The following is a 25,825-nucleotide window of genomic DNA, read 5'->3' as shown; positions in this document are numbered from 1 at the left end:
ACACACAGGTGGGGCTGGTGAGCAGCCAGCTGAAAACACTGGCCTGGAAGTGAGGGTAAAGATTGGCCGGAGGCGGGACTTCTGTGATTGTAGCTAGTACCATACCTTCCTCTGTGGCTGTGGAAACCCGATAAGATTATATCAACTGAGTTGCTGGAAATTTGATCTCAGATCGTAAATTGCGAATGGATTGAGAGGCTTGTAAGAACTCAAAGCATTTGCTGAGTGCCGTTGCCCTTGGAGCTGGCCTGTGCCTTGTAGGACTGGCAGTTCTGGAGGTGCGGTGCGCTGCTGCCGTCGTTAGGAGAGACCACAGAGCATGAAGCTCTATAGTCACAGGGCAGCTTCTGCACCTGCCAGATGGGGCTGTCATCTCCCTTGAGCTCATCGAGTGAGCTAGGGAGTTTGTGGCTCCTGGATGGCTGGGTGAGCTGTCACCTGCACGAGTACCTAACTGCAGAAGCTCACTGGGAGGAGCATCTGGTGCTGGCCAGCTGGAAGGCTGTGGTTCTGTCGTCTGCTCGAGTCATCAGGTGCCAGGTGTGGCCTTTGATGATCTCACGAGTCTGCTCAGTGGCTGCACAGTACCACCAGGGGCCAGGCTTCATTTCAGATGCATTAGCAGTTTTGATAGAATCAGAGATGTTTAGTTGCCTTGTCTGTTTCACTTACTATTCCCCAACCTTATGAGGAAGAGTTGACCTGTGTATATCTTTTCTTGAGACCTTTGTTGCTTTTTTTTTTTTTTTAGTCAGCTAGCAGCTAATAAGGCTGTTAAGTCCACCAGTGGATAAACGAAATGTGTATATACAACATCTGGTCGGGCAGCGGAGCTACCTGGACCTTGAAAATAAGAACAGTACTGTCGACAGCCCAGCCCAGCTCTGCTTACACACTGCCTTTTATTCAACAAATGTTTATTGAGGACCCAACTACATGTCAGGTTTTTATAGGTTTATACATTCATAGTGCAAAGTGAAATACATATGGCCCCTGCATTCCTGGAGTTTATTTATAGTGAGTTAATGATTACTAGCTGATATAAAGATGTATTCAAGGTCTGTTATTTTGGTTGTAGTTCCTTCATTTTCCTCTGTTAACTTTTATTTTATGGGGTCAACAGTAAATTTTAATATCTTTAAGAACTCATATTTAATTGATTATGTACTCTGAAAGTATTTGAGTAGATGATCAGTATCACTTTATACCATGTCTGTTTGCCTTCAATTTCATCTTTTTTTTTGTCTTTTTAAAATTTACTTTTATTTATTTATTTGAGAGTGACAGGCAGAGAGAGATAGAGAGAGAATGGGCGCGCCAGGGCCTCCAGCCACTGCAAACGAACTCCAAATGCATGCGCCCCCTTGTGCATCTGGCTAACGTGGGTCCTGGGGAATCGAGCCTCGAACCAGGATCCTTAGGCTTCACAGGCAAGTGCTTAACCACTAAGCCGTCTCTCCAGCCCTTTTTCTTTTTTTTATTTTTTAAAATATATTTTTTTAATTTTTATTAGCATTTTCCATGATTATAAAAAATTATCCCATGTTAATTCCCTCCCTCCCCCCCACACTTTCCCCTTTGAAATTCCATTCTCCATCATATGACCTCTCCATCACAATCATTGTACTTACATATATACAATATCAACCTATTAAGTACCCTCCTCCCTTCCTTTCTCTTCCCTTTATGTCTCCTTTTTAACTTACTGGCCTCTGCTACTAAGTATTTTCATTCTCATGCAGAAGCCCAGTCATCTGTAGCTAGGTCATCTTTTTTTTGTTTGTTTGTTTGCTCTTTGTTTTTCAAGGTAGGGTCTCAACTAGTCTAGGCTGACCTGGGATTCACTATGTAGTCTCTGGCCTGGAACTCAGGGCAATCCTCCTACCTCTGTAGTGCTGGGATTGAAGGCATGCAGCACCACACCGGCTCTCAATTTCGTCTTTTTAAAAAATTATTTTATTTAGCTGGGAGTGGTGGTGCACATCTTTAATTCCAGCACTTGGGAGGCAGAGGTTGGTTGATATCTGTGAGTTCAAGGCCAACTTGAAACTACATAGTGAATTCCAGGTCAATCTGGGCTAGAGTGAAACCCTACCTTGGAAAAACCAAGAAAAAATTATTTATTTATTTCGGAAAGATTGATGGGGCGCTGCAGTGATGCTAATAGAATGGGCATGCCAGAGCTCTAGCGACTGCACACTGCAGACAAATGCATCACCTTCCATTATGGAAGAGGTGGCAGAAAGAATGCAAGAGCCAAAGGAAAGGTAGGACTCCTTACAACGTGCTCCTCCAGTCACAAAATGGCTTGGATATCCATGACCTCACAGTGCCAGACACTACCTACATAAGATCACCATAATAGGAGGAAAATATGATGACATCAAAATAAAAGAGAGACTGATTAAGAGGGAGAGGAAATATGATGGAGAGTGGAGTTTCAAAGGGGAAAGTTGGGGGAGGGAGGGAATTGCCATGGAATATTGTTTACAATTATGGAAGTTGTCAATTAAAAAAATATGCCACCTTGTGCATCTGTCTTTACATGAGCACTGGGGCACTTGAACCTGGATCCTTAGGCTTCGCAGGCAAGTGCCTTAACCACTAAGCTATTTCTCCAGCCCTGAATTTCATTTTTAAGTTAGTTAGCCCTTATATATGTATAGTAGTATACAAGTTTTTAAAAAAATACTTTTATTTATTTGCAAGCAGAGGGAAACAAAACAGATGTGTGGGGGGGGGGAGAGAGAGAGGGAGAGAACAGGTGCTCCAGGGACTTTAGCTGCTGCAAGTGAACCCAGATGCATGCTCCACATTGCATCTGGCTTTACGTGTATATTGGGGAGTTGAACCAGGGTCATTAGGCTTTGTAGGCAAGTGTCTTAACTGCTGAGCCATCTCTCCAGCCCAAGTTTTTTTTTTTTTTTTTTTTTTTTTTAAGGTAGGTTTTCATTCTAGTCCAGGCTGACTTGTGTAATTCATTATGTAGTCTCAGGGTGGCCTCTAACTCACGGTGATCCTACCTCTGCCTCTCAAGTGCGGGAATTAAAGGCTTGTGCCACCACACCCAGCCCCCACATGCTTTAAAAAAATTATTTATGTGTGAGAGAGAGAAGGTAGGGGCGTGTGGGGAGAGAGAGAATGGGTATGCCAGGACCTCTAGCTACTGCAGATGAACTCCAGATGCATGTGCCACCTTGTGCATTTGGCTTATATGGGTCCTGGAGAATCGAACCTGGGTCATTAGGCTTCACAGGCAAGAGCCTTAACTGCTGACCTATCCATATCTCCAGCCCTTGTTTTAAAAACCATTTTTGTACTAATTATTTATTTTTACTTATTTCTTTGCAAGGAAAGAGAGAGAATGGACACACCAGGGACTCCAGCCACTGCAAATGAACTCCAGACACATGTGCCATCTTGTGCTTCTGGTTTATGTGGTACTGGGGAGTCAAACTTGGGTCCTTTGGCTTTGTAAGCAAGTGCCTTAACCACTAAGCCATCTCTCCAGCCTTCCTTTTTTTTTTTTTTTTTTTTTTTCCTTTTTGAGGTAGGGTCTTACTCTAGCCCAAGCTGACCTGAAATTCACTATGTAGTCTTAGCCTGACCTTGAACTCACAGTGATCCTCCTGCCTCTGTCTCCCTAGTGCTAGGACTAAAGGCATGTGCTAGGGTTGGTGTGTGCCATCATGCTTAGCACCCATACTTTTTTTTTTTTTTTTTTTGATACAGTACTTCACTTGTATGTGGCAAACTAGTGGGAGGGGAACAAATGGATAATTACTATCTATTTAAAACTTGACAGAAGGTAAAAAGTCATGATTATTTCATGCATGACAGCATACATTAAGAGAAATGAAGACATACTTTCTGTGATTTGATGGGTTGGAACCCTGAATACTTTAACCAAGATTTTTTTTTTTAAGTTGCTTGCTTAATTTTTCTCTGCAGCATATATGCTATTTCCCCACTTGGTGGCACCTTTTGTTCATTGTAAGTAAAATGTCTTTTCTCTAAGAAGCAGATTTTTTTTTTTTAAGTAGCAGATTTTTTTTTAACTTTATTGACTACTTCCATAAAGTAGATACTATACCATAATCATAATTCTCTCCCACCACCTTTTCCCCCTCCTAAATACTCCCTCCTCTGAATCCTTTCTTTCCAGTTAGCCTCCCAAGAAGCAGGTCTTGGGCTCAAGAGATAAATCAGTGGTTAAAGCACTTGTCTGCAAAGCCTAATGACCCTGGTTCAATTCCCCAATATCCATATCAAGCTAGAGGCACAAATGGTGCGTGCATCAGGAGTTTGTTTGCAGTGGCTTGAGGCCCTGGCACGCCCATTCTCATTCTCTCTCTCTCCTTGCAAGTGTGTGTGTGTGTGTGTGTGTGTGTGTGTGTGTGTGTGTGTGTGTCTCAGGCTGGAGAGATGGTTCAGTGATTAAAGGCACTTGCTTGCAAAATCTGACATCCTGGGTTCAATTTCCCAGTACCTACCTGTAACCTAAGTGGCACGTACTGGAGAGATGGCTCAGCAGTTAAAGGTACTTGTTTGCAAATCCTCACAGCCTGGGCTTAACTCGTCAGGACCCATGTAAAGCCACATGTACGAAGTGGTGCATGCATCTAGAGTTCATTTGCAGTGGCAGGAGGCTCTGGGACACCCTTTCGCTCCCTTCTCTCCCTTCCTCCTTCCCTTTATATTTCTGCTTGCAAAGAATGAAAATATTTGAAAAACAGTGACAAACCCTGATTATAAAAATATGTAGCTTATAGAAAGCTTGAAATCCAGAGAAATATGGTAATAACAAAAATAAACTCTTTAATTCCTTGGCTTGGAAACAAGCACTTTAACTTTTCAAATATTCGAGGGTCTGATTTTGTGTAGAGAAGGAATTTTTTTAAGAGATGGATGGGGTTGGAGAGATGGCTTAGTGGTTAAGGCGCTTGCCTGTGAAGTCTAAGGCCCCAGGTTGGACTCCCCAGTACCTATATAAGCCAACTCCACAAGGGGGGCACATGTGTCTGGAGTTGATTTGCAGTGGCTAGAGACCCTGGTGTGGTGGTTTGATTCAGGTGTCCCCCATAAACTTAGGTGTTCTGGATGCTAGGTTCCCCAGCTGATGGCAATTTGAAATTAAAGCCTCCTTGAGGGAGTGTATTGTTGGGGGCAGGCTTATGGGTGTTATAGCCAGTTTCCCCTTGTCAGTGTTTGGCATACTCTCCTGTTAGTATTGTCTACCTTATGTTGGCCAGGGGCTGATGTCCACCCTCTGCTCATGCCATCATTTTCCCCCTGCCATCGTGGAGCTTCCCCCTCAAGCCTGAAAGCCAAAATAAACCTTTTTCCCAGAAGCTGCTCTTGGTTGGGTGATTTCTGCCAGCAATGCGAACCACACTGCAACACCTGACGTGCACATTCTCTTCATCTGCCTCTTCCTCTCTCTCAAATACATAAATAAATCGTAAATAAATCAAATAATTTTTTTAATTTGTATTTTTATTTATTTGAGTGCGACAGACAGTGAGAGAAAGAGGCGGGGGGTGGGGGGAGAACGGGCACGCCAGGGCCTTCATCCACTGCAAATGAACTCCAGACGTCTGCGCCCCCTTGTGCATCTGTCAAACGTGGGTCCTGGGGAATTGAGCCTCGAATCAGGGTCCTTAGGCTTCACAGGCAAGTGCTTAACTGCTAAGCCATCTCTCCAGCCCAATAAAAAAAAATTTTTTTTAAAGAGATGGCCTTGCTGTGTTGCCTAGACTGGCCCTGAAGTACTAGGTGTAGGTGATTGATTCTCCTGCCTTGGCCTGAGTGGCTGGGGCTACAGGTGTGTCCCTCCCTCCCCTAGAAGTGACAGTGAGGAGAAGGGACTGCAGTCTACTGTCAAATCCTCCTTAGAAGGTTTGTTTCTGACATTTGCGCAAAGTTTGTGGCTTCCTTCCTTTCTCACTTAATGTATCCCAGATGTCTCCTCCTTCTCACCGAACATTCTCTTGCCAGTGTGCACCTTCCACCGTCTGAGGACTTTTGTACAATGAAAAGATCAATGACAATCTGTGTTTAAAATTAACATCCTGTTTATTACAACTGTAAATCTTATGCTGTGGTTCTTAAGCCTTAAGGTTCAGTTTATAAATAGGATAACAAGATTAGTTAATTGAATACTTTTTGCATAAAAATAAAGAACAGTCATTTCCTCTTTTCTCGGATAAATGTTTGACAAACTTGGATGGAAAGGAATACATTCTCCTAAATAGTTACACCTATTTGCAAATTTAATTAATTACATGCTTTAAGCATTTTACGTTACATCTATACATTTGATGTATTTGATTTTTTTTTCCAGTTGTTCAATGCCCAGTGAATAGGTGGACTAACAGACTTTCCCAGCAGAGTGCTCTGGCCACTTATTTCCCTCTTGTTTACTCAAGACAAGACTTAAAGGTTATCTTGACTCTTCCACAGATCCCTTCTGCTTTATTTCCCTTTAAGATTATCACAAATGTTTTGTTTTCCATACTTATACGTGGTATTTCCATACATGCATCACTGATCACATCCATTTATTTTTTCTATCCCCTGCATTTTTCTCCTTCTTTCTCAAATAAATACATAAAAAAATTTAAAAATTATGTATGCTACCACACTCATCTCTGTTTTGATTTTTTTTTCAGATTTTGATATTTTTAATCCCTTTCAACACATGTTAAATTATAGTTGGTTTATTTACTTTTTTAAAAAAAATTTTATTAGCATTTTCCATGATTATTAAAAAAATATCCCATGGTAATTCCCTCCCTTCCCCCTGACACTTTCCCCTTTGAAATTCCATTCTCCATCATATTACCTCCCCATCTCAATCATTGTACTTACATATATACAATATCAACCTATTCAGTACCCTCCTCCCTTCCTTTCTCTTCCCTTTATGTCTCCTTTTTTTTTTTCATTTATTTATCAGAGAGAGAGAGAGAAGGAGAGAGAATGGGTACATCAAGGCCTCTAGCCACTGCAAAGAAACTCCAGACACATGTGTCTATTTGTGCATCTGGCTTACCTGGGTCATTTGGCTTTGCAGAAAAATGCCTTAACTGCTAAGCCATCTTTCCAGCCCAAGATTCTTTTTTGAGGTGGGGGTCTCACTCTAGCCCAGGCTTTCTTGGAACTCACTATGTACTCTCAGGGTGGCTTGGAACTCACAGCAGTCATCCTACTTCTTCCCCCTGAGCGTTGGGATTAAAGGAGTGTGCCATCAGGCCCAGATTGACACCTAGATTTTTTTTTTTTTAAAAAGAACGTACTTTGTATGGATATATCATGTGTTAGTACCATCTTTTCCCTCCTCCCTGCCCCAATTCCACAAGGGGCCCTCCTCAGTAGGGTTGCTGGTATTCCCCATGGCTTTGTGAGTTATGTGTTGTGGGAGCTGCAGTCAATTATTGGGGGGAGGAACTGCCTCTGGGCATGACATCCCAGCCTGTGGCTCTTAAAATCTTTCCAACCCCTCTTGGGCAAAATTCTCTGAGCCTTGGTGGGTGTGATTTAAGTCTACTTCAGTGATGAGCTCTCAGGAGCCTTTGGATTTCTGCTTTAGTATATGTTGAGTATCTTCAGTGTCTGTCTCCTTCACCCTGGCACTGATTATCAGGCTCACCATAGAAGCAACACTGTTGCTCTTCTCCTCATTTCCTCTGTGGTTTTGCCTGGGCCATGACTGAGATTTGAGGGGTGGTTTATCTCCTTGGGTCTTGCTACCTTCTGAAAAAGAAGAAAAAAAAATCTCCAATGGAAAGTGTAGCCAGCCTAGGTTGAATTGGATAAGCATTATTAATTTAGGGAGAGTTTGATGGATGTGTAACCCCTCTTTTAGCCAAAGACTAGTGGCTGCTTGACATTGAAGAGCATAATCTTTGTCTCCATAGGATTCAGACCCAGTTCCCAGTTCCAGATATGGGTTCCTTTCCACTGAGCAGATCTCTTAGTCAATCAGAAAGCCATTGGCTATCCACCAAGGCTGTGTGCCACCACTGCACCGGTGTGTACTTTTTGTCAGGCTGGCTGCTTCTGATTATCTTATTACCTCCCCATTACAATCATTGTACTTACATATATACAATATCAACCTATTAAGTATCCTCCTCCCTTCCTTTCTCTTCCCTTTATGTCTCCTTTTTAACTTACTGGCCTCTGCTACTAAGTATTTTCCTTCTCAGGCAGAAGCCCAGTTATCTGTAGCTAGGATCCACATATGAGAGAGAACATGTGGCGCTTGGCTTTCTGGGCCAGGGTTACCTCACTTAGTATAATCCTTTCCAGGTCCATCCATTTTTCTGCAAATTTCTTAACTTCATTTTTTTTTAACCGCTGAGTAGAACTCCATTGTATAAATGTGCCACATCTTCATTATCCACTCATCAGTTGAGGGACATCTAGGCTGGTTCCATTTCCCAGCTTTTATAAATTGAGCAGCAATAAACATGGTTGAGCACGTACTTCTAAGGAAATGAGATGATTCCTTCGGATCTATGCCTAGGAGTGCTATAGCTGGGTCATATGGTAGCTCAATCTTTAGCTGTTTTAGGAACCTCCACACTGATTTCCACAATGGCTGGACCAGATTGCATTCCCACCAGCAGTGTAGAAGGGTTCCTGTTTTTCCACATCCCCGCCAACATTTATGATCATTTGTTTTCATGATGGTGGCCAATCTGACAGGAGTGAGATGGAATCTCAGTGTAGTTTTAATCTGCATTTCCCTGATGACTAGTGACATAGAACATTTTTTTAGATGGTTATATGCCATTCGTATTTCTTCCTTTAAGAATGCTCTATTTAGCTCCATAGCCCATTTTTTGATTGGCTTGTCTGATTCCTTATTATTTAACTTTTTGAGTTCTTTGTATATCCTAGATATTAATCTCTATCAGATATACAGCTGGCGAAGATTTTTTCCCATTCTGTAGGTTGCCTCTTTGCTTTATTCACAGTGTCCTTTGCAGTACAAAATCTTTGTAACTTCATGAGGTCCCAGTGATTAATCTGTGGTTTTATTGCCTGAGCAACTGGGGTTGTATTCAGAAAGTCTTTGCCAAGACCAATATGTTGAAGGGTTTCCCCTACTTTTTCCTCTAGTAGTTTTGGAGTTTCAGGTTTGATGGTAAGGTCTTTAATCCATTTGGACTTAATTCTTGTGCATGGAGAGAAGAATTTATTTTCATCCTTCTGCAGATATATATCCAGTTTACCACACTGTTTTGATTTTTAAAAATATTTCATTTATTTATTTATAAGCAGAAAGACTGAGAGGAGAGAGAGAATGGGCATGCCAGGGCCTCTAGCCACTGCAAACGAACTCCAGATGCGTGCTCCATCACATGTGCATATAGCTTCTGTGGGATCTGGAGAACTGAACCTGGCGCTTAGGCTTTGCAAGCAAGTGCTGTAACTACTAAGCCATCTCTCCAGCCCTAGGTGTGTGTGTGTTTTTTTTTAATTGGGTGTGGGGTACTAAGAGGATGGCTCAGTTGGGGAAGTGCTTACATGTAAGTATGGAGACCTGAGTTTGGATCCCTACAAAAGCTAGAGGCAGTGGACATACCTGGAATCCCAACCCTGAGGCGGCAGACGGGAGGATCCTTTGGTTTTGGTGGCTAGCTATTCTAGCCTAATAATCAGTGAGCTCCAGGTTCAGTGAGAGACCCTGACTTGGAAAATAAGGTGGAGAAAAATTGAAGAAGACAACCAGTGTTGACCTCTGGCCCCTATTTGTGCACACAAAAGCCATTTTCAGCATCGTTCATGTATTGTTAGGAAATGATGCTATATTATAGAATTAACTTAAAAAAAATTAGAGCAAGGGCGGTGGTGCACACATGTAATCCCAGCACTTGGGTGGCAGAGGTAGACGGATCACTGTGAGTTCCAGGTCAGCCTGGGCTAGAGTGAAACCCTACCTCAAAAAACAAAAACAAGGGCTAGAGAGATGGCTTAGTGGTTAAGCGCTTGCCTCTGAAGCCTAAGGACGCTGGTTGGAGGCTCGATTCTCCAGGACCCAATTTAGCCAGATGTGCAGGGAGGCGCACGTGTCTGGAGTTCGTTTGCAGTGGCCGGAGGCCCTGGCATGCCCATTTTCTCTCTCTCTGTCACTCTCAAATAAATAAATACAAATGAGAAAAAAAAAAAATTACCATTAAGGTAGACTGAGAGAAATAGTCTTTTTTGGCATTAAATCATTTTGAGTATTTTAGAGGAAGTGAATTTTTTTCTTTTTAAATTATGTCTGAAGTGGAGTGAAGTGAGGTTAGAAGTAGTTAAAACCTATTTATAGTCTCAAAATAATGGCAGATGACTTGGGTGGGATCTCCTAAACTGTTTGAATTAGAAAGATTTTTCTTGCTTTCTTCTTATATGATTAGTACAGAAAACAACCTATTATTTCTACATATGGACACAAACATTTTGATACATATCATTTTTTGTTTTTTTTTTTAAACCTTTTTTATTTATTTACTTATTTATTTGGTTTTTCGAGGGAGGATCTCACTGTGGTCCAGGCTGACCTGGTATTAACTAACCTCGAACTCATGGTGATCCTTCTCTGCCTCCCAAGCACTGGGATTAAAGGCATGTACCCGGCTTTATTTATTTATTTGACAGAGAGAAAGAGGGAGACAGAGAGAGAGAGAATGGGTGCACCAGGGCCTCCAGCCACAGCAAACAAACTCTAGACAATGTGCCTCCTTGTGCACCTAGCTATTGTGGGTCCAGGGGAATTGAACCTGGGTTTTTTGGTTTTGCAGGCAAATGCCTTAACGGCTAAGTCGTCCCTCCAGCCCCCTCCCCCCCTTTTTTTTTTGTTTTTGAGGTAGGGTCTCTCTCTAGCCCAGGCTGACCTGGAATTCACAATGTAGTCTCGGGGTGGCCTCAAACTCACTTTGATCCTTCTACCCCTGTCTCCCAAGTGCTGGGATTAAAGGCCTGCACAATCCCACTCCCCCCCACACACACCATTTGATTGTTTTCTATGCAATACATCCTTTGATTTTTTTTTTTTTTTCCTGGTTTTTCTTTTTCTTTTTCTTTTTTTTTCCAAGCTAGAGTCTTACTCTAGCCCAGGCTGACCTGGAACTCACTCTGTAGTCTCAGGCTGGGCCTCTAACTCCCAGCAATTCTCAGTTTTGTTCTTTCCATTTTCTCACTGTGAAGGCTGTGACCAACAAACATCCTTGGGTGTAAGTATTTGCCCCAGAGGCCTTATTTCCTACAGGCAATTCCTGTAAGCAAGACTGTTAAATAAAGCAAACAGGCCCTGTTGGGTTTTTTTTTTGTTTGTTTGTTTGTTTGCTTTTTGTACCCATTATCAAATTGCCCTCTAAAAAGGCCTGTTTATACTCTCAGGGTAAATGTAGTCAGCAGTGTGGGTTGGGGGGGACTGGTGACTCACATCTATCTGTATTTGGAAGGCTGAGGCAGGAAGATTGACACAAGTTTGAAGCCAGCCAGGGCTACATAGCATGACCCAATCTCAACATATTAGAGAAATAAACAAACATACTAGTGTTGATTTCTCTATAACTTTCGTAATTAAGTATACAAATAAAAATAATTTTAAAAACTTTACTAGCCAGTTTAGTAAATAAAATTTTTGTCAGGAAGGTATTAGGTGTTGAACCCAGGGCCCCAAATGTGATAAAAACACAGTCCTCCTTGTTTTAATTTTTATTTCTCAAATTTTTTGGTTTGCTATTTTCACTTTGTTCTTCTACAATTTTTCTTTTTTTCCTCGAGGTAGGGTCTCACTTTAGCCCATACTGAACTAAAATTCACTATGTAGTCTCACGGTGGCCTTGAATTCAAGGTAATTCTCCTACCTCTGCCTCCTGAGTACTGGGATCTGGGGTTAACGGTGTGTGCTACCATGCCCGGCTGCTTCTACAACTTTTAATATCTTCATCCAATTTTTTGTTGGGTGTTTAGCGTTCTTTCTTTCTGTCTTTCTGTCTTTCTTTCTTTCTTTCTTTCTTTTTTTGTTTGTTTTTTGAGGTAGGGTCTCACTCTAGCCCGGACTGACCTGGAATTCACTATGTAGTCTCAGGATGGCCTCAAACTCACGGTGATCCTCCTACCTCTGCCTCCCAAGTGCTGAGATTAAAGGCGTGCACTACCGTACCTGGCCTTTCTTTTTTCTTCTTTAAAATATTTTTATATATGAGATAGGAGAGATAGAAGTAGAATGGGAATGGGAATGAGAATGGTTGCATCACAACCTCTTGCTACTACAAACTCCGGACACATGAGACAATTGGTTCTTTTGGCTTTATGTGGGTGTTGGGGAATTGAACCCTGGCTGGGAAGCTTTGTAAGCAAGTGCCTTTACTTGCTGAACCACCTCCCCAGCTCTAGGTATTGCTTTTAGATTTGTAATGGCAGATGAGTCTTTTTCTGTGTATTACAGTTCTTTTGTGCCACTTTGTGCATCTGGCTATACCTGGGTACTGGGGACTTGAACCCAGGTCTTAAGGCATTGCAGACAAGTGCCTTAGCCACTTGAGCCATCTCTCCAGCCTCCTCTTTTAGCCTTTAAAATCTCATTTGCACTGTTTTAGGACATAGTGTTTCAAAGTTTAATAAGTCTGTCAGCTTTTTTTCTTTATGACATTTTATATTTTTTAATATTTTATTTATTTTTTATTTTTCTTGTTCATTTTTATTTATTTATTTGAGAGTGACAGACAGAGAGAGAAAGAGGCAGAGAGAGAGAGAGAGAGAGAGAATGGGTGCGCCAGGGCCTCCAGCCACTGCAAATGAACTCCAGATGCGTGCACCCCCTTGTGCATCTGACTAACATGGGTTCTGGGGAATTGAGCCTCGAACCGGGGTCCTTAGGCTTCACAGGCAAGCACTTAACCACTAAGCCATCTCTCCAGCCCCCATATATATATTTTATATGGCATTTAATATTGAGCTTATGAATGGTCTTTCGTGTTTATAACTATCAGTATGCATTGTAAAGATGATTATGTGAACCGTTACATCGGAACACTTTGTCACATGTACAAGTAGTATGTGTGGTGCACGCACTCACGCAGAGAGAGCTTGCCGGCAACCGTTGTGCTCGCCTTTTGTGGCCAGAGAGGAATAGCTGATGTTCCACTTCATAGCTCTGCCTCCCTTTCTTACTTACGCTGAGCTTGCCTCTTTTCCCTAGCAATTCTTGGGTCTCTGCTCCCCACAGGCCTGGCTTACAGATGTTTGTGCCAATGCCCAGCTGCTTATGTGGGTGCTGAGGAGTCGAGCTCCGGGTCTCGGGCCCTTAGGCCCTCATGCTTGCAGTGGAAGTGCTCTTGTGCTCTGCGGCACCGCCCCTCAGCCCCCGTGTGGCACTTGTAACCCATCGGGGATCTATCTGATAGATGATGAGAAATCTAACTTGACTCTTCTTTTATTTAGTTATTTTTGGTTTCTTGAGGTAGGGTCTCACTCTAGTCTAGGCTGACCTGGGTTCACTATGTAGTCTCAGGGTGCCCTTGAACTCAGTGATCCTCCTACCTCTGCCTCCTGAGTACTAGGGCTAAAGACGTGCGCCACCACACCTGGCTCTGATTTTTCTTTCATAGCCAAGTCATCCTAGCAGTTTGTTGAGAGATGTTTATTCCCCGGCGATTTGAAGAGCTAGCATTTCCTAGTGCTGCACTGGTCTGCTGTGGGGAGCGAGGGCACTGTTCAGTGTCCTTCTGCCTGCTGTTACGGCGTTTGAATGGTGTAAGACTTCTTTTCGACGTCTAGTAGTGCCAGTCCTGACTACTACAAGTTTTCACCATTTTGTTAGTAGACTTCCAGCTGATTCTTAGAATTACATTGTCAAACTCTGAAGATCCCATGGCATTTTGATTCAGGTTGCAGTAATTAAATAGTCATTGTGTGAACAAGATTTGAGCTGGCCATCTTGTAATGAACTATGTGCTTGGGTTTTCTTTTTATCTTTTTTTTTTTTTTTTTGAGTTTTTTTGAGGTAGGGTCTCACTCTAGCCCAGGCTGACCTGGAATTCACTAAGGAGTCTCAGGGTGGCCTTGAACTCACAGCAATCCTCCTACCTCTGCCTCCCGAGTGCTGGGATTAAAGGCGTGCGTCACCACGCCCGGCTTGGGTTTTCATTTTTTTTAAATCTCATCTTGGGTTGGATAGATACAGTGGACAGGATTACAGTAATTATCATTTAATATCTTTGTTTCCATTTATTTTTATACAACTTCATTATTTTTGAGTACTGAATTTTCCCCAAAATGATACCTTCTCATTAAAAATACTCATTTTGTAACATTTTCCCTTTCACCAGTCCCTTCATTTGCAGTTTCACTGACTATATCAAGCTTAAGTAAGTTTATACTTTGTCTCTAGATAACATCAACAATTTTGTGCACAGTGCTCTTGGCACATTGGCAACTATAGGTAGTTTAAGCACGACCTAGTTGAAGATTTCGTTTTGAAAATAAAATTCTTTGGTGTAGAAATCTATAAGGTATGCTTTTTATTTCTTTTTTCTTTTTTTGCCTGGGGGGTTTCAAGGTAGGGTCTCCCTCTAACCCAGGCTGACCTGGAATTCACTTTGTAGTCTCAAGGTGGCCTTGAACTCACAGTGGTCCTCCTACCTTTGCCTCCTGAGTGCTGGATTTTAAAGCATGTACCACCATGCCTGGCCTCATATATATATATATATATATATATATATATTTTATGAACTGCCATAGGATTATGGATTATTGTTTACTTATTCCCTAATGCTTGCCTGTGCCCTTGCTGTGATTAACATGTTCATATTTATGTGTTTTGATAAAACTTATCTTGCTTGAGCATTTGCTGCTTCTCTTTGAGCTCTTCAGTTCTTCACATAACTGAATAGACATACGTAAGCTTTGGACTGTGGTTCCTCAGATATTTTAACCTTCAACCGTCTTGATAGTAATTACTTTGAATAAAAGTTTTCTTCAGTTACTGAAGCTGACGTGACAGGGTGAAAGTCACATATTGCTGCTGTACCTTAAGCTCATGCAAAGCCCCTTAGCAAGTGACAGTCTTGCCTTTGATAGCTAATCCCTCTTAGTGGGTACTGGAGCCTGTCTCACCAGTGGCAGCCACAAGGGTTTCCATATTCCTGGCTTGTAGGTCCAGAGTGCTTTGAGTAACCCCATTCCCTTCAGAGGGCATAAGACAGAAGCCAGTTCAGCTTGAGAAGGCATCTTCATTCTTTGTGGATCCTCATAAAAACTGATCCTGATACAATTAACTTTGGATTCAGATAGTTTTTATTAGTTTTATTAGTTTTATCAGTTTTTATTAGTTTCAGCCAATTACTTAGCTGTGTCTGATAAACATTGCTACTAACAAAACTTGTTAGGCTTACCTAATGTAGTTCATTTTTCTTGGTATTACTTTTACTTATTTTAAATGAAACCTCTTCCCTTTCTTTGTAGTGGAGGAATCACTTTTCCCCTTGGAGATGCATTTACGACTGTCTTTTCTCCTGTTATCACTGTCTTGTGAGCTCCAAGTTCCTGAGGGATCTCATGTGATGGCTCCTCATTCCTGCTTCTTTTCCTACATATTTTTTAGCCTCATTCCTGCTTTATTCTGTTTTTTTTTTTTTTAATCCCTCAAACTTTGAGATGAGATGCTTTTCATTACTTGTCTCTTTTTGTTGTTTTTTGCAGGCCTGGGTTCAATTCCGCAGTACCCACATAAACTCAGATGCACAAAGTGGTGCATGCATCTAGAGGTCATTTGCAGAGGCTGGAAGCCCTGGCATGCACTCGCTCTCTCTTTCTTTTTCTCTCCTCTGTCAAATACATTTTTTAAAAAATTTTATTTTCTGGGCTGGAGAGATGGCTTAGCTGTTATGGCACTTGCCTGCAAAGCCTAAGGATCTAGGTTCTGTTTTCCAGGACCCACATAAACCACATGCACAAGGTGGCATGTGTGTCAGGAATCATTTGCAGTGGCGAGAGGCCCTGGTATACTCACTCTCTTTGTCTCAGATGAAAATAAATAATTTAAAAATTGATTTTCTTTTGAGAGAGAAGAGAGTCAGTGGGGAGAGAAGACAGCATGAGCAAGCATGCCACGACCTCCTGCCACTGAAACGTTGTCCATCTGACTCCACGTGGGCACTGGGGAATCAGACCTGGCTATCAGGCTTTGCAAGCAAGCACCTTTAACCACTGAGCCATTTCTCCAACCCTAGCCTTTTTAAAAAAATTTTTTTTATTAGCATTTTCCATGATTATAAAAAAATATCCCATGGTAATTCCCCCCCCCCCACTTTCCACTTTGAAATTACATTCTCCATCATATTACCTCCCCATCTCAATCATTGTACTTACATGTATACAATATCAACCTATTCAGTACCCTCCTCCCTTCCTTTCTCTTCCCTTTATTTCTCCTCTTTAACTTACTGGCCTCTGCTACTAAGTATTTTATTTCTCAGGCAGAAGCCCAATCATCCATAGCTAGGATCCACATATGAGAGAGAACATGTGGCGCTTGGCTTTCTGGGCCAGGGTTACCTCACTTAGTATAATCCTTTCCAGGTCCATCCATTTTTCTGCAAATTTCATAACTTCATTTTTCATTACTGCTGAGTAGAACTCCATTGTATAAATGTGCCACATCTTCATTATCCACTCCTCAGTTGAGGGACATCTAGGCTGGTTCCATTTCCCAGCTATTATAAATTGAGCAGCAATAAACATGGTTGAGCACGTACTTCTAAGGAAATGAGATGATTCCTTCGGATCTATGCCTAGGAGTGCTATAGCTGGGTCATATGGTAGCTCAATCTTTAGCTGTTTTAGGAACCTCCACACTGATTTCCACAATGGCTGGACCAGATTGCATTCCCACCAGCAGTGTAGAAGGGTTCCTGTTTTTCCACATCCCCGCCAACATTTATGATCATTTGTTTTCATGATGGTGGCCAATCTGACAGGAGTGGGATGGAATCTCAATGTAGTTTTTTTTTTTTTTAATTTATTTATTTGAGAGAGACAGACACAGAGAGAAAGACAGATAGAGGGAGAGAGAGAGAATGGGTGCGCCAGGGCTTCCAGCCTCTGCAAACGAACTCCAGACGCGTGCGCCCCCCTGTGTATCTGGCTAACGTGGGACCTGGGGAACCGAGCCTCGAACCAGGGTCCTTAGGCTTCACAGGCAAGCGCTTAACTGCTAAGCCATCTCTCCAGCCCTCAATGTAGTTTTAATCTGCATTTCCCTGATGCTAGCCTTCTTTTTTTTTTTTTTTTTTTTTTGGTTTTTCGAGGTATGGTCTCACTGTAGCCCAGGCTGACCTGGGATTCACTATGGAGTCTCAGGGTGGCCTCGAACTCACAATGGTCCTCCTACCTTTGCCTCCCAGTGCTGGGATTAAAGGCATGGACCATCCCACCTGGCTCCAGCCCTAGCTTTTAAATAAATATTTAAAAACATAAAAACAAACAAATGTTTAGAATAGTCCTTAACCTCTAATACTAGTATAGTACACAATCAATTCTATGATAACATCTTTAAAATATTTATTTGTTTATTTGAGAGAGATAAAGAGTGAAACTAGGTCCACTAGGTCCTCTTGCCACTGCAAACCAGCTCCAAATGTAATTGCCATTTTATGCATCTGGCTTTATATGGAGTCTTGGGAATCCAGGCCAACAGACTTTGCAAGCAAGCACTTTTCACCACTAAGCCATCACCCCAGTCCTAAGATAGCATCTTTATGTCTAGATTAGGATTCATATTATTATTATTACTGTGATCTGATTTGTCAGCATTTTGTCTTCAAGATACATAAATATAATATATCTGAAAATGGGTAAGGTCCTAGCTTTGTTGAAATATACTGATGGTAATGACTAGATTTGTTGAGTACCTGCCGTGTGGAAGGGTTTGTCTAGCTGATTTATGTGTCCTACCACATTTGATCTTTGTATCGTCCCTGGGAAGTAGAGATCCTCTGTGGAAAATCCCGAGGCATAAAACAGTAGAGCAGGTGAGCGGGGAGTGGAGATAGGAACTCAAGCAGCAACGTAGCTCTGAGCTGGCCTGTGAGCCCTCCGCCCCCTCGGCTGTACTGCGTCTTAATAGCAACTGTCTTTCCCCCCTAAGGCATCGCTGGCTTCACTGCATGACTGATGAGCCTCCAACAACAAAACCACCTATTGCTCGTAAATTCATCTGGACAACCCATAAATTCAATGTGACTGGCACTCCAGAACAGTATGTACCATATTCCACTACTAGAAAGAAGATTCATGAATGGGTCCCACCCTCAACACCTTACAAGTAAAGACAGAGAAGACTATTTCAACAGCAAAATGTGGGGCTTTCCATGTAATTGTACTTCTATTGCTTACTGTTAAAATTGATTAAAATTGTTTAACCAAGCAGAGTTTTTTGTGTACTTTAAAATTTTTTTGTTGACAACTTAATATATGAACATATTAAGAGTTGGTCACATTCTCACTGGTTTGTACACTTATGTCCCCTCTCCCCAGCCCCAGTCCACCAAAAGCCCTCCTCAGTGGAGTTACAGTAATCATATGGGGTCATGAATATGCCATTCAGTCTCGGTTGAGAGGACAAAGCTTCAAAGTATATCTTCCCATTATGTGGCTCTTCCATTCTGTCTGCCCCCTTGTCTGCAATTTTCTCTGAGACTTGGAGGACATGTTAAAATTCTCTTGTAATGTTGAGCTCTCTGCAGCCTCTTATTTTCGGCTTTGATGAGTTTTGAGTCTCTGCAGTACTACCCCAATCTCCCTGGAGGAGGTTCTTGGATAGCTGTGAAAGCAGCACTCATGTTGGATCTGCCGCGTCTTCTGTACTGTCTCCAGGGCCCTGGCCGCTGTGATAGAGATGGCTTGTCTCATGCTAGGTAGTTGGCTTTCTTTCCTTATTCGGATGGGGCTTGGGCCCCCCTGTATTTGCTGCCATCGGTCAAAAGAAGGTTTTCTAGACAAGACTGAGAGTAGTGTGGATCAGAGGTGATAAACATAGGCATTTAGAAGACTTTTTGATGAGCATAATCTCTCCCTTTTAGCCAGAGAACAGTAGAAGCCTCCCTCCAGGATCTATGACCTAAGCCATAGGCTTCTGACTTGGTTCTCCTTATCAAGTATGAATTCCCTCCCACTGAGCAGGCCTCATATTCAATCAGAGAGCAGTTATTTCTCCCCATAGCCTGTGTGCCCCTCTGGTACTGGTGGGCACATCTTGCCTGGCTGGTTGATTTTTATAGTTTGCAGGATCCAGTGCTTGTTCTCACTGTTAGTGATCTTTATCCCCCAGCAGCTCAAATAGCACTTTCCAGCACTAATGAGAGCTAGCCAACAGGGAGCTGGTTTCCATCTAAGTTCTAGCCTGATCTCAATGTTCTGAGACCACAGCTTGTGGTGTCTTCAGCAGTAAACTTTTACATTTAATTCAGGTGAGTAACTTAAATGCTTTGACAATGGCCTGTAATATTTTGGGTACCTCATGGGCCTCTCTAACCAACAGCTCACTATGGGATGTAACTCAGCTCTGGCACTGGGATATCTGTCACAGCCTATGGCTTTAGGGTCAAGTGTTTTCTACTCCTGCAGGGTGCTTCTGCCCAATACCTATCTGTCTACCTACCTACCTACCTACCTACCTACCTACCTACCTACCTATCTATCTATCTATCTATCTATCTATCATCTACCTACCTACCTATCTATCTCCCTTCCTCCCTTCTGTCCCCCTCGTCTGTCTGTCTGTCTTGTCTGTCTGTCTGTCTGTCTGTCTGTCTGTCTGTCTGTCTATCTATCTATCTATCATCTATCTACCTATCTATCTCCCTTCCTCCCTTCCGTCCCCCTCTGTCTCTGTCTCTGTCTCTGTCTCTCTCTTTCTCTCTCACTTGCTTGCTCTCTTTCTTGTATTTCTCTAGGTAGGGTCTCACTCTAGCTCAGGTTGAGAAGTATCTAGTAAACTATAGACTCTTCCCATTATGTACTCAGGAGTGGTATAGCTGGATCAAATGGTAGATAAACTTTAAGATTTTTTCTTTTAGGGAACTTCATACTGATTTTCATAATGGCTGTGTAAGTTTGCACTCACAAACTGTGAATGAGGGTTCCTCTTTCCCCACACTGTCACCAGCACTTATGACCTGAGTGAGATGGAATCTCAAAGTATTTTTGTGTTTTCCTAATAGCCAGAGATGTTGAACATTTTTTTAAATTATTATTACTTTTTATCAGAGAGAGAACTGGCATACCAGGGCTTCCAGCCGCTGTAATCAAACTCCAGATGTGTGCGCCTTCTTGTGTGCACGTGTGACCTTGTGCACTTGCGTCACATGTGTCTGGCTTATGTGGGACTCGGAGAGTCAAGCATGAGTCCTTAGGCTTCACAGGCGAGAGCCTTAACCACAAAGCCATCTCTCCAACTCTGAACATTTAGATGCTTATTGGCCATGTGTATTTCTTCCTTTGAGAACTCTGTTCAGTTCCCTGTCCCATTTTATGACTGTGTTGACTGATTTTTAAAATAATATTATTTATTTATTTGGGAGATAGAGAATGAATGAATGAATGAATGAATGAATATGGGCATGCCACTGCTTCTAGCCACTGGTGCATCTAGCATTTTGTGGGTCCTGGAGAATTGAACCTAGGTCCTTTGTGTTTGCAGGTAAGCACCTTAACCACTAAACCATCTCTCCAGTCCAGATTGATTTTTTTTTTTATTACTTAGTTTTTTGAGTTCTTGGTATATTCTAGATATCAAACCTCTTTCAGATGTGCCACTAGTGAAGATTTTCTCCCATCCTGTAGGTTGTCTGTTGACTCTGTTGATGTTTTGCTCAGCATTACAATAGCTTTTTCTTTCTTGAGATCCCAGTGGTTGGCTGTTTGTCTAATTCCCTGGGCTACTAGAGTCTTACTCTGAAAGTCTTCCAGTGTTCTCTCCCCATGTGTCCTCTAGTTGTTTCATGGTTTCTGGTCCTAAATTGAGGTCTGACCCATAGGAATTGTTTTTTGTGCCCTTAACTTTGTCATTCGTCAACTACAAAATAGAAGCATGCACGCGCGCTCGCGCTCCCCCCCCCCCCCCGCCCCACACACACATACACATTCACCCTGAGGTCCCATTTAAAACCAAGGTTGTGAAGTACTGAGTTAAAGGGCAGAAACACACCAGTACTAGTTCTGAAAGTCATCCTTTGGCAGTAGAAACAACGGTTTGCTCACAGCCTTTCCGTGTCGCTTATTCAGCTGCATCAGGTGGAATTGAGCCCTCAGAAGACCCTGTCCACTGGGCTCTTCTGGGCAGCTATCTGCATTTTGCCGACTGACCGATGTACTTAGGATCAAACACCACAAGTTGGTTTGTGCTGGATGGAGATTTTGCATTCTGTATTAATCTCCCACTTCACTGACTCCTCTCTTGGAGACCAAAGCATTGTTTTCTAATGTTCCTAGAAATGGACTGACAAGAGAAACTTATGATGATTGGAAGCTTTTAGCCCCTTAGGCAGGAGAGAGACCTCAGCTCTTAAAGGAGCTTGCTTGCACAGCCTGATTGCCTCAGTTCAGCTCCCCAGTACCATGTAAAGCCAGGTCCACAAAGTGGCTCATGCATCTAGAGTTTGCAATGGCAAGAGACCCTGATGTGCCCATTCGCACTCTCTCTCTTTCTCTTTCCCTGCTTGCACATAAGTAAATGAAATTTATTTTTTTTAAAGTTTTTAGCCCTTGGCTGTGCTATAATTATATACTATGCCCTGCCTACACACTGACATCAGGTGACATATACTTGGGAAAGGGAAGTACCTAGTCTTTTGTTCTGGGATCCATGAGTACTTGCCTCAAGGTAGCACAGATCTGGAGGGTTAGAAATAGAGAATATTGTGGCCCATCGGTCAGAAGAGGACTGTGGGAGTTAAATAGCAATCTCATGTCACAGTGAGTCACAATACACTGACCTTCCTGCACAAACAGTTCCTACCTCAAGGTTTATGTCCTCAGCTCCTAAGTGAAGATGGAATGGATTTCATTTGCAGCATGTGAGCGTTGCCCCTCCCCTGAGGTGGAAGTGTTCCTGAGGTGAGTGGTGGGTGGGAAGCCATTGGAACCATCTCTCTGTGTGTTGGATATGGTTTAAGTGTGTCTCCCAAGGGTTCGTGCATTGCTGTTTACTTCCCATCATGAGGTGTGAAGAGGTAGAGATTTAATCTGCCCATGACCATGTTTAGAGGTGGAGCCTTTGGAGAGTGGTTAGGATAAAGGTCATCAGAGTCCTATGATTGAATACTGGAGGTACAGTGACCCGAAGACATGCACACACAAGCCTCTTGTCTGCCACCTTGTGTCACCTTCCGTGTATCACCTCAGGACTCTACCAACAAGAAGGTCGAGTCCAGACACTACTCCTCCCCACACTGACCAAAGTTGTGAACCAAAATAAACATCTTTTTCTTATAAGGTTTCCTAGCATCAGGTATTATAGTAACAAACAATGGACAAATACACCTGCTTACCAAAATAATAAGTGAAAAAGCAGTAAAACTTCGGGATAACTACAGAGACTAGTGCAGTCATCAAAGGTATAAGGATACAAGTGTGATTTCTGGTGTATCCCTAAATAAGCAGTGCACTTCCAGTTTATCAATAGGAAAGACGGGTAGGGCTTAGAGGGTGACAATGTGTCTATAGGAAAACTAAATTTTTTTAAACAATACTTTATATTGGGGTTGAGAGCAGGCTTAGTGGTTAAGGCATTTGCCTGTGAAGCCAAAGGACCTAGGTTCAATTCCCCAGGACCTATATAAGCCAGATGCACAAGGTGGAGCATGTGTCTGAAATTTATTTATAGTGGCTAATGGCCCTAACGGGCCCATTTCTCTCTCTCTCTGTCTCGAAAAAGTAAAAAACAAACAAACCAAAAAAAAAAAAAAAAAACACCTTTTTTAAAAGCCAGGCATGATGGTGCATGTCTTTAATCCCAGTACTCAGGAAGCAGACATAGGAGGATCACTATGAGTTCAAGGCCAATCTGAGAATGCAAAGTGAGTTCCAGGTCAGCCTGAGCTAGAGTCAGACCCTACCTCAAAAAATAAACAAAAAACAACAACAAAGAAACAGGAAAAAAAAAAAAAGCTTTATTTATTTGCAAGCAGAGAGAAGGAAAAGAGAATGGGCATGCCAGAGCCTCCAGCTGCTGCAAATAAATTCCAGATGCATGTGCCACCACTTTGTGCATCTGGCTTTACTTGGGCACTGGGGAACTGAACTTGGGTTGTTAGGCTTTGCAGGCAAGGGCCTTAACTGCCGAGCCATGGCTTCATTTCCCCCCCTCCTTTTTTTTTTTTTCAGGGTAAGGTCTGAATTCACTATGTAGGTAAACACCTTAACTGCTAAGACATCCCTCCAGCCCTAAAACTAAATCTTGAACAGACCAGAATTAGAGCTAGCTACTTGTGAGATGTTGTCTTTATTGGAGCAGGTTTATACCACATTTGATATGTAATTCTTCATTTCACTCCTTTACTTTCATCCATTTGGTTGTAGAGTCTACCATCAGTTGTTTCCTGTCGCCTGACAGGGACAGAAATACCTTTACAAGTCTGTCCCAAGCTCTGCTCCAGGAGACTATGTAATGTCTCACTAAGCCACAAGGTATCATTAATTCACCACACTGATGGGAAGCTGGAAGTGCCTGATAGCTTTGTGTATGTTTTCTGGTAAGACACATGTGCCAAAGACTGGGATCTGAAGCTCACAGAATATAGGGCCTGAACTCTTTAGTCAAGGTACTAGGAAGTCAAGGGTCTAGGTCATGTTGAAACTTCTAATGGTAAGGACAAATTGCTATGCCTCTTCCCTTGTACCTCTAAGAAAAGTGTGGAGGGTGCACAACTGTAATCCCAGTACTCAGGAGGCTGAGGAAGGTCAGCCTGGACTTCAGAATGAGTTCCAGGCCAGCCTGGGCGAGAGTGAGACCCTAGCTTGAACAATAGAAAGAGCAAAGGTACAGTTCCTTATTCTGCTCCGAATTTCCAAGACAGCACAGAGCACCTGGGTATTTTGATTTACTAGTTGATTGAAAAGCTAGCTGACCAAACCAGTCCTTCCAGAGTGGTCCAGGCTGCAGCCCAGGCAGTTTTGCTGCCTAACTCTGTCAGCGCCTGGCACTTAGTGAACTTAGAGATAGGTCTCTTGAGAGGAATTACTATAGACGCCCACAGAATTTAGGAGCAAGGTTTTATCTCATTCAGGAAGGTCACTATTCTTCTGTGAAACACTCATTTGCTTTGGGGGGGTGTTGGAGATTACGGGCCACCAGGTGCCCGTTTCTGGCAGCACTCGATCACTTCAGAGCTGGCTCTCTCCCCGGCTGTGAAAGCTGTCTCAGGCAGAGAGCAGGTTTTCCCAACCATTCCTCCTTAGGTCATTCCTGTTCCTATATCACGCCTATCCCAATCCAGCCCTTTGCCTGGCTCATAGACGCGGAGCAGAGGAAGTGCTCTGTTGCATGTCACATTCCTGCCTGGGTTTATCTGGAAGGATAGCGGAGGACAAATCTCAGCGGACCGACTTGTAAGCAGTGTGCCCTCTCTCATGCACTTGAAGGAAACCTGAGCTGAGGTCAGGCTCTTGAATCAGTCACTGACTAGCTGGTCTGAGATGAAAAGAACAACACTGAAGATTGATATGAAAGTTTGAGAAAGGGCTTTGAAACTGAGCCTCGAGGATTAGGCCAATAATCCCAGAAGATTTTGAACAAAGCAGCCCGGTGCTTACAGAGATCTGGAGATCAAATCCTAGCTCAGGGTCTGCCACTCATCTGCTCAGTGTGGTTGGAGACCATCATGAACCCTGTTTAAGCTCAGCAGCATGAGAATGATGGCTTCACGTCACTCTGCTTCTTTCATTCCAAGGGAATAGTGATAGGCTTCTATTGGCGTGGGCAGTTATTCCACGCACTTAGAGCTTCTTACTTTACAATCATGCCTTGGCCAACACTTAACATTTATGGCCTAAGAACACCTGTCTTGTCATCCACAGGACAGTACCCTTGACCAAGAAATCGCTTCACCGAAAAGAGGCAGTGGGCTCGGGTCTGTTGGAATCCTCGCTGGGATTCACGATGTGCTCCTCTTTCTTGTTTCTCTCTGCACCCATGAGGTGTCTGTCAGTCTTGCCAGTCTTCCAAGAGCCCATTTCATCGTCTCCAGGCCTTTGCCTGGACTGTTGCTTTCTCTTCTGCATCACGGATGTCCTTTTTTTTTAACCCTCCTCAGCAGAATGTTCTGTGTCCACTTAATCTGACTTCCACAGGAACTTCCTCTCCTTATTTATTTTATTTACATAGACTTCCTCATTTTATTTTCTTCTTAGTACCTGTTGTTCCTTTTGAGGAAGAAGCATCAATACAGTCATCCAACAGATAATCTGTGTACGGACACCCACTATCCACCCGCTAAGACTCTACATGTATAGACATACATGGTGAAATCAAACAATATTGATTACATTTAATAATGCTAATGGTGGTGAGAGGATGACTAAAATGAAATAACAGCCCTGAGCTGCAAATACTGAGATTTCAGAGAGTAAAAGCCCTCCTGGGGATAATATTAAGGCATGCAAATAGTTCTGAATACGAAGTAAAAAAAAAAAAAAAAAGGCTCACTGAACAGTTTTATAGTAGAAAAAACTGATGCTAATTACCATTGTGGTATGCTATATTTCCAAAAAAAAAAAGTCAGTGGTGATTGCAAGAATTTGTAATTATGTGATTGGCTCCCAA

The 25,825-nt window shown here is 42.6% G+C and overlaps 1 protein-coding gene across 1 annotated transcript in view; it reads left to right on the top strand.

Moving 5' to 3' along the window:
* Ndufa12 (NADH:ubiquinone oxidoreductase subunit A12) overlaps window positions 1-18,434 on the top strand; it is a 40,336-nt gene extending 21,902 nt beyond the window's left edge. The window contains exon 4 of the mRNA XM_004650184.2: window positions 18,152-18,434. Coding sequence (XP_004650241.1) covers window positions 18,152-18,332 — 181 coding nt within the window. The 3' untranslated portion in view covers window positions 18,333-18,434. The remainder of the gene's footprint in view (window positions 1-18,151) is intronic.
* The last annotated feature ends 7,391 nt before the right edge of the window (window positions 18,435-25,825 follow it).

This window comes from Jaculus jaculus, chromosome 6 (genome assembly GCF_020740685.1).
Source record: "Jaculus jaculus isolate mJacJac1 chromosome 6, mJacJac1.mat.Y.cur, whole genome shotgun sequence".
Taxonomy (NCBI): Eukaryota; Metazoa; Chordata; class Mammalia; order Rodentia; family Dipodidae; genus Jaculus; species Jaculus jaculus.
The sequence above is the reverse complement of the archived record's forward strand: the minus strand, read 5'-3'. Positions and strand labels throughout refer to the sequence as shown.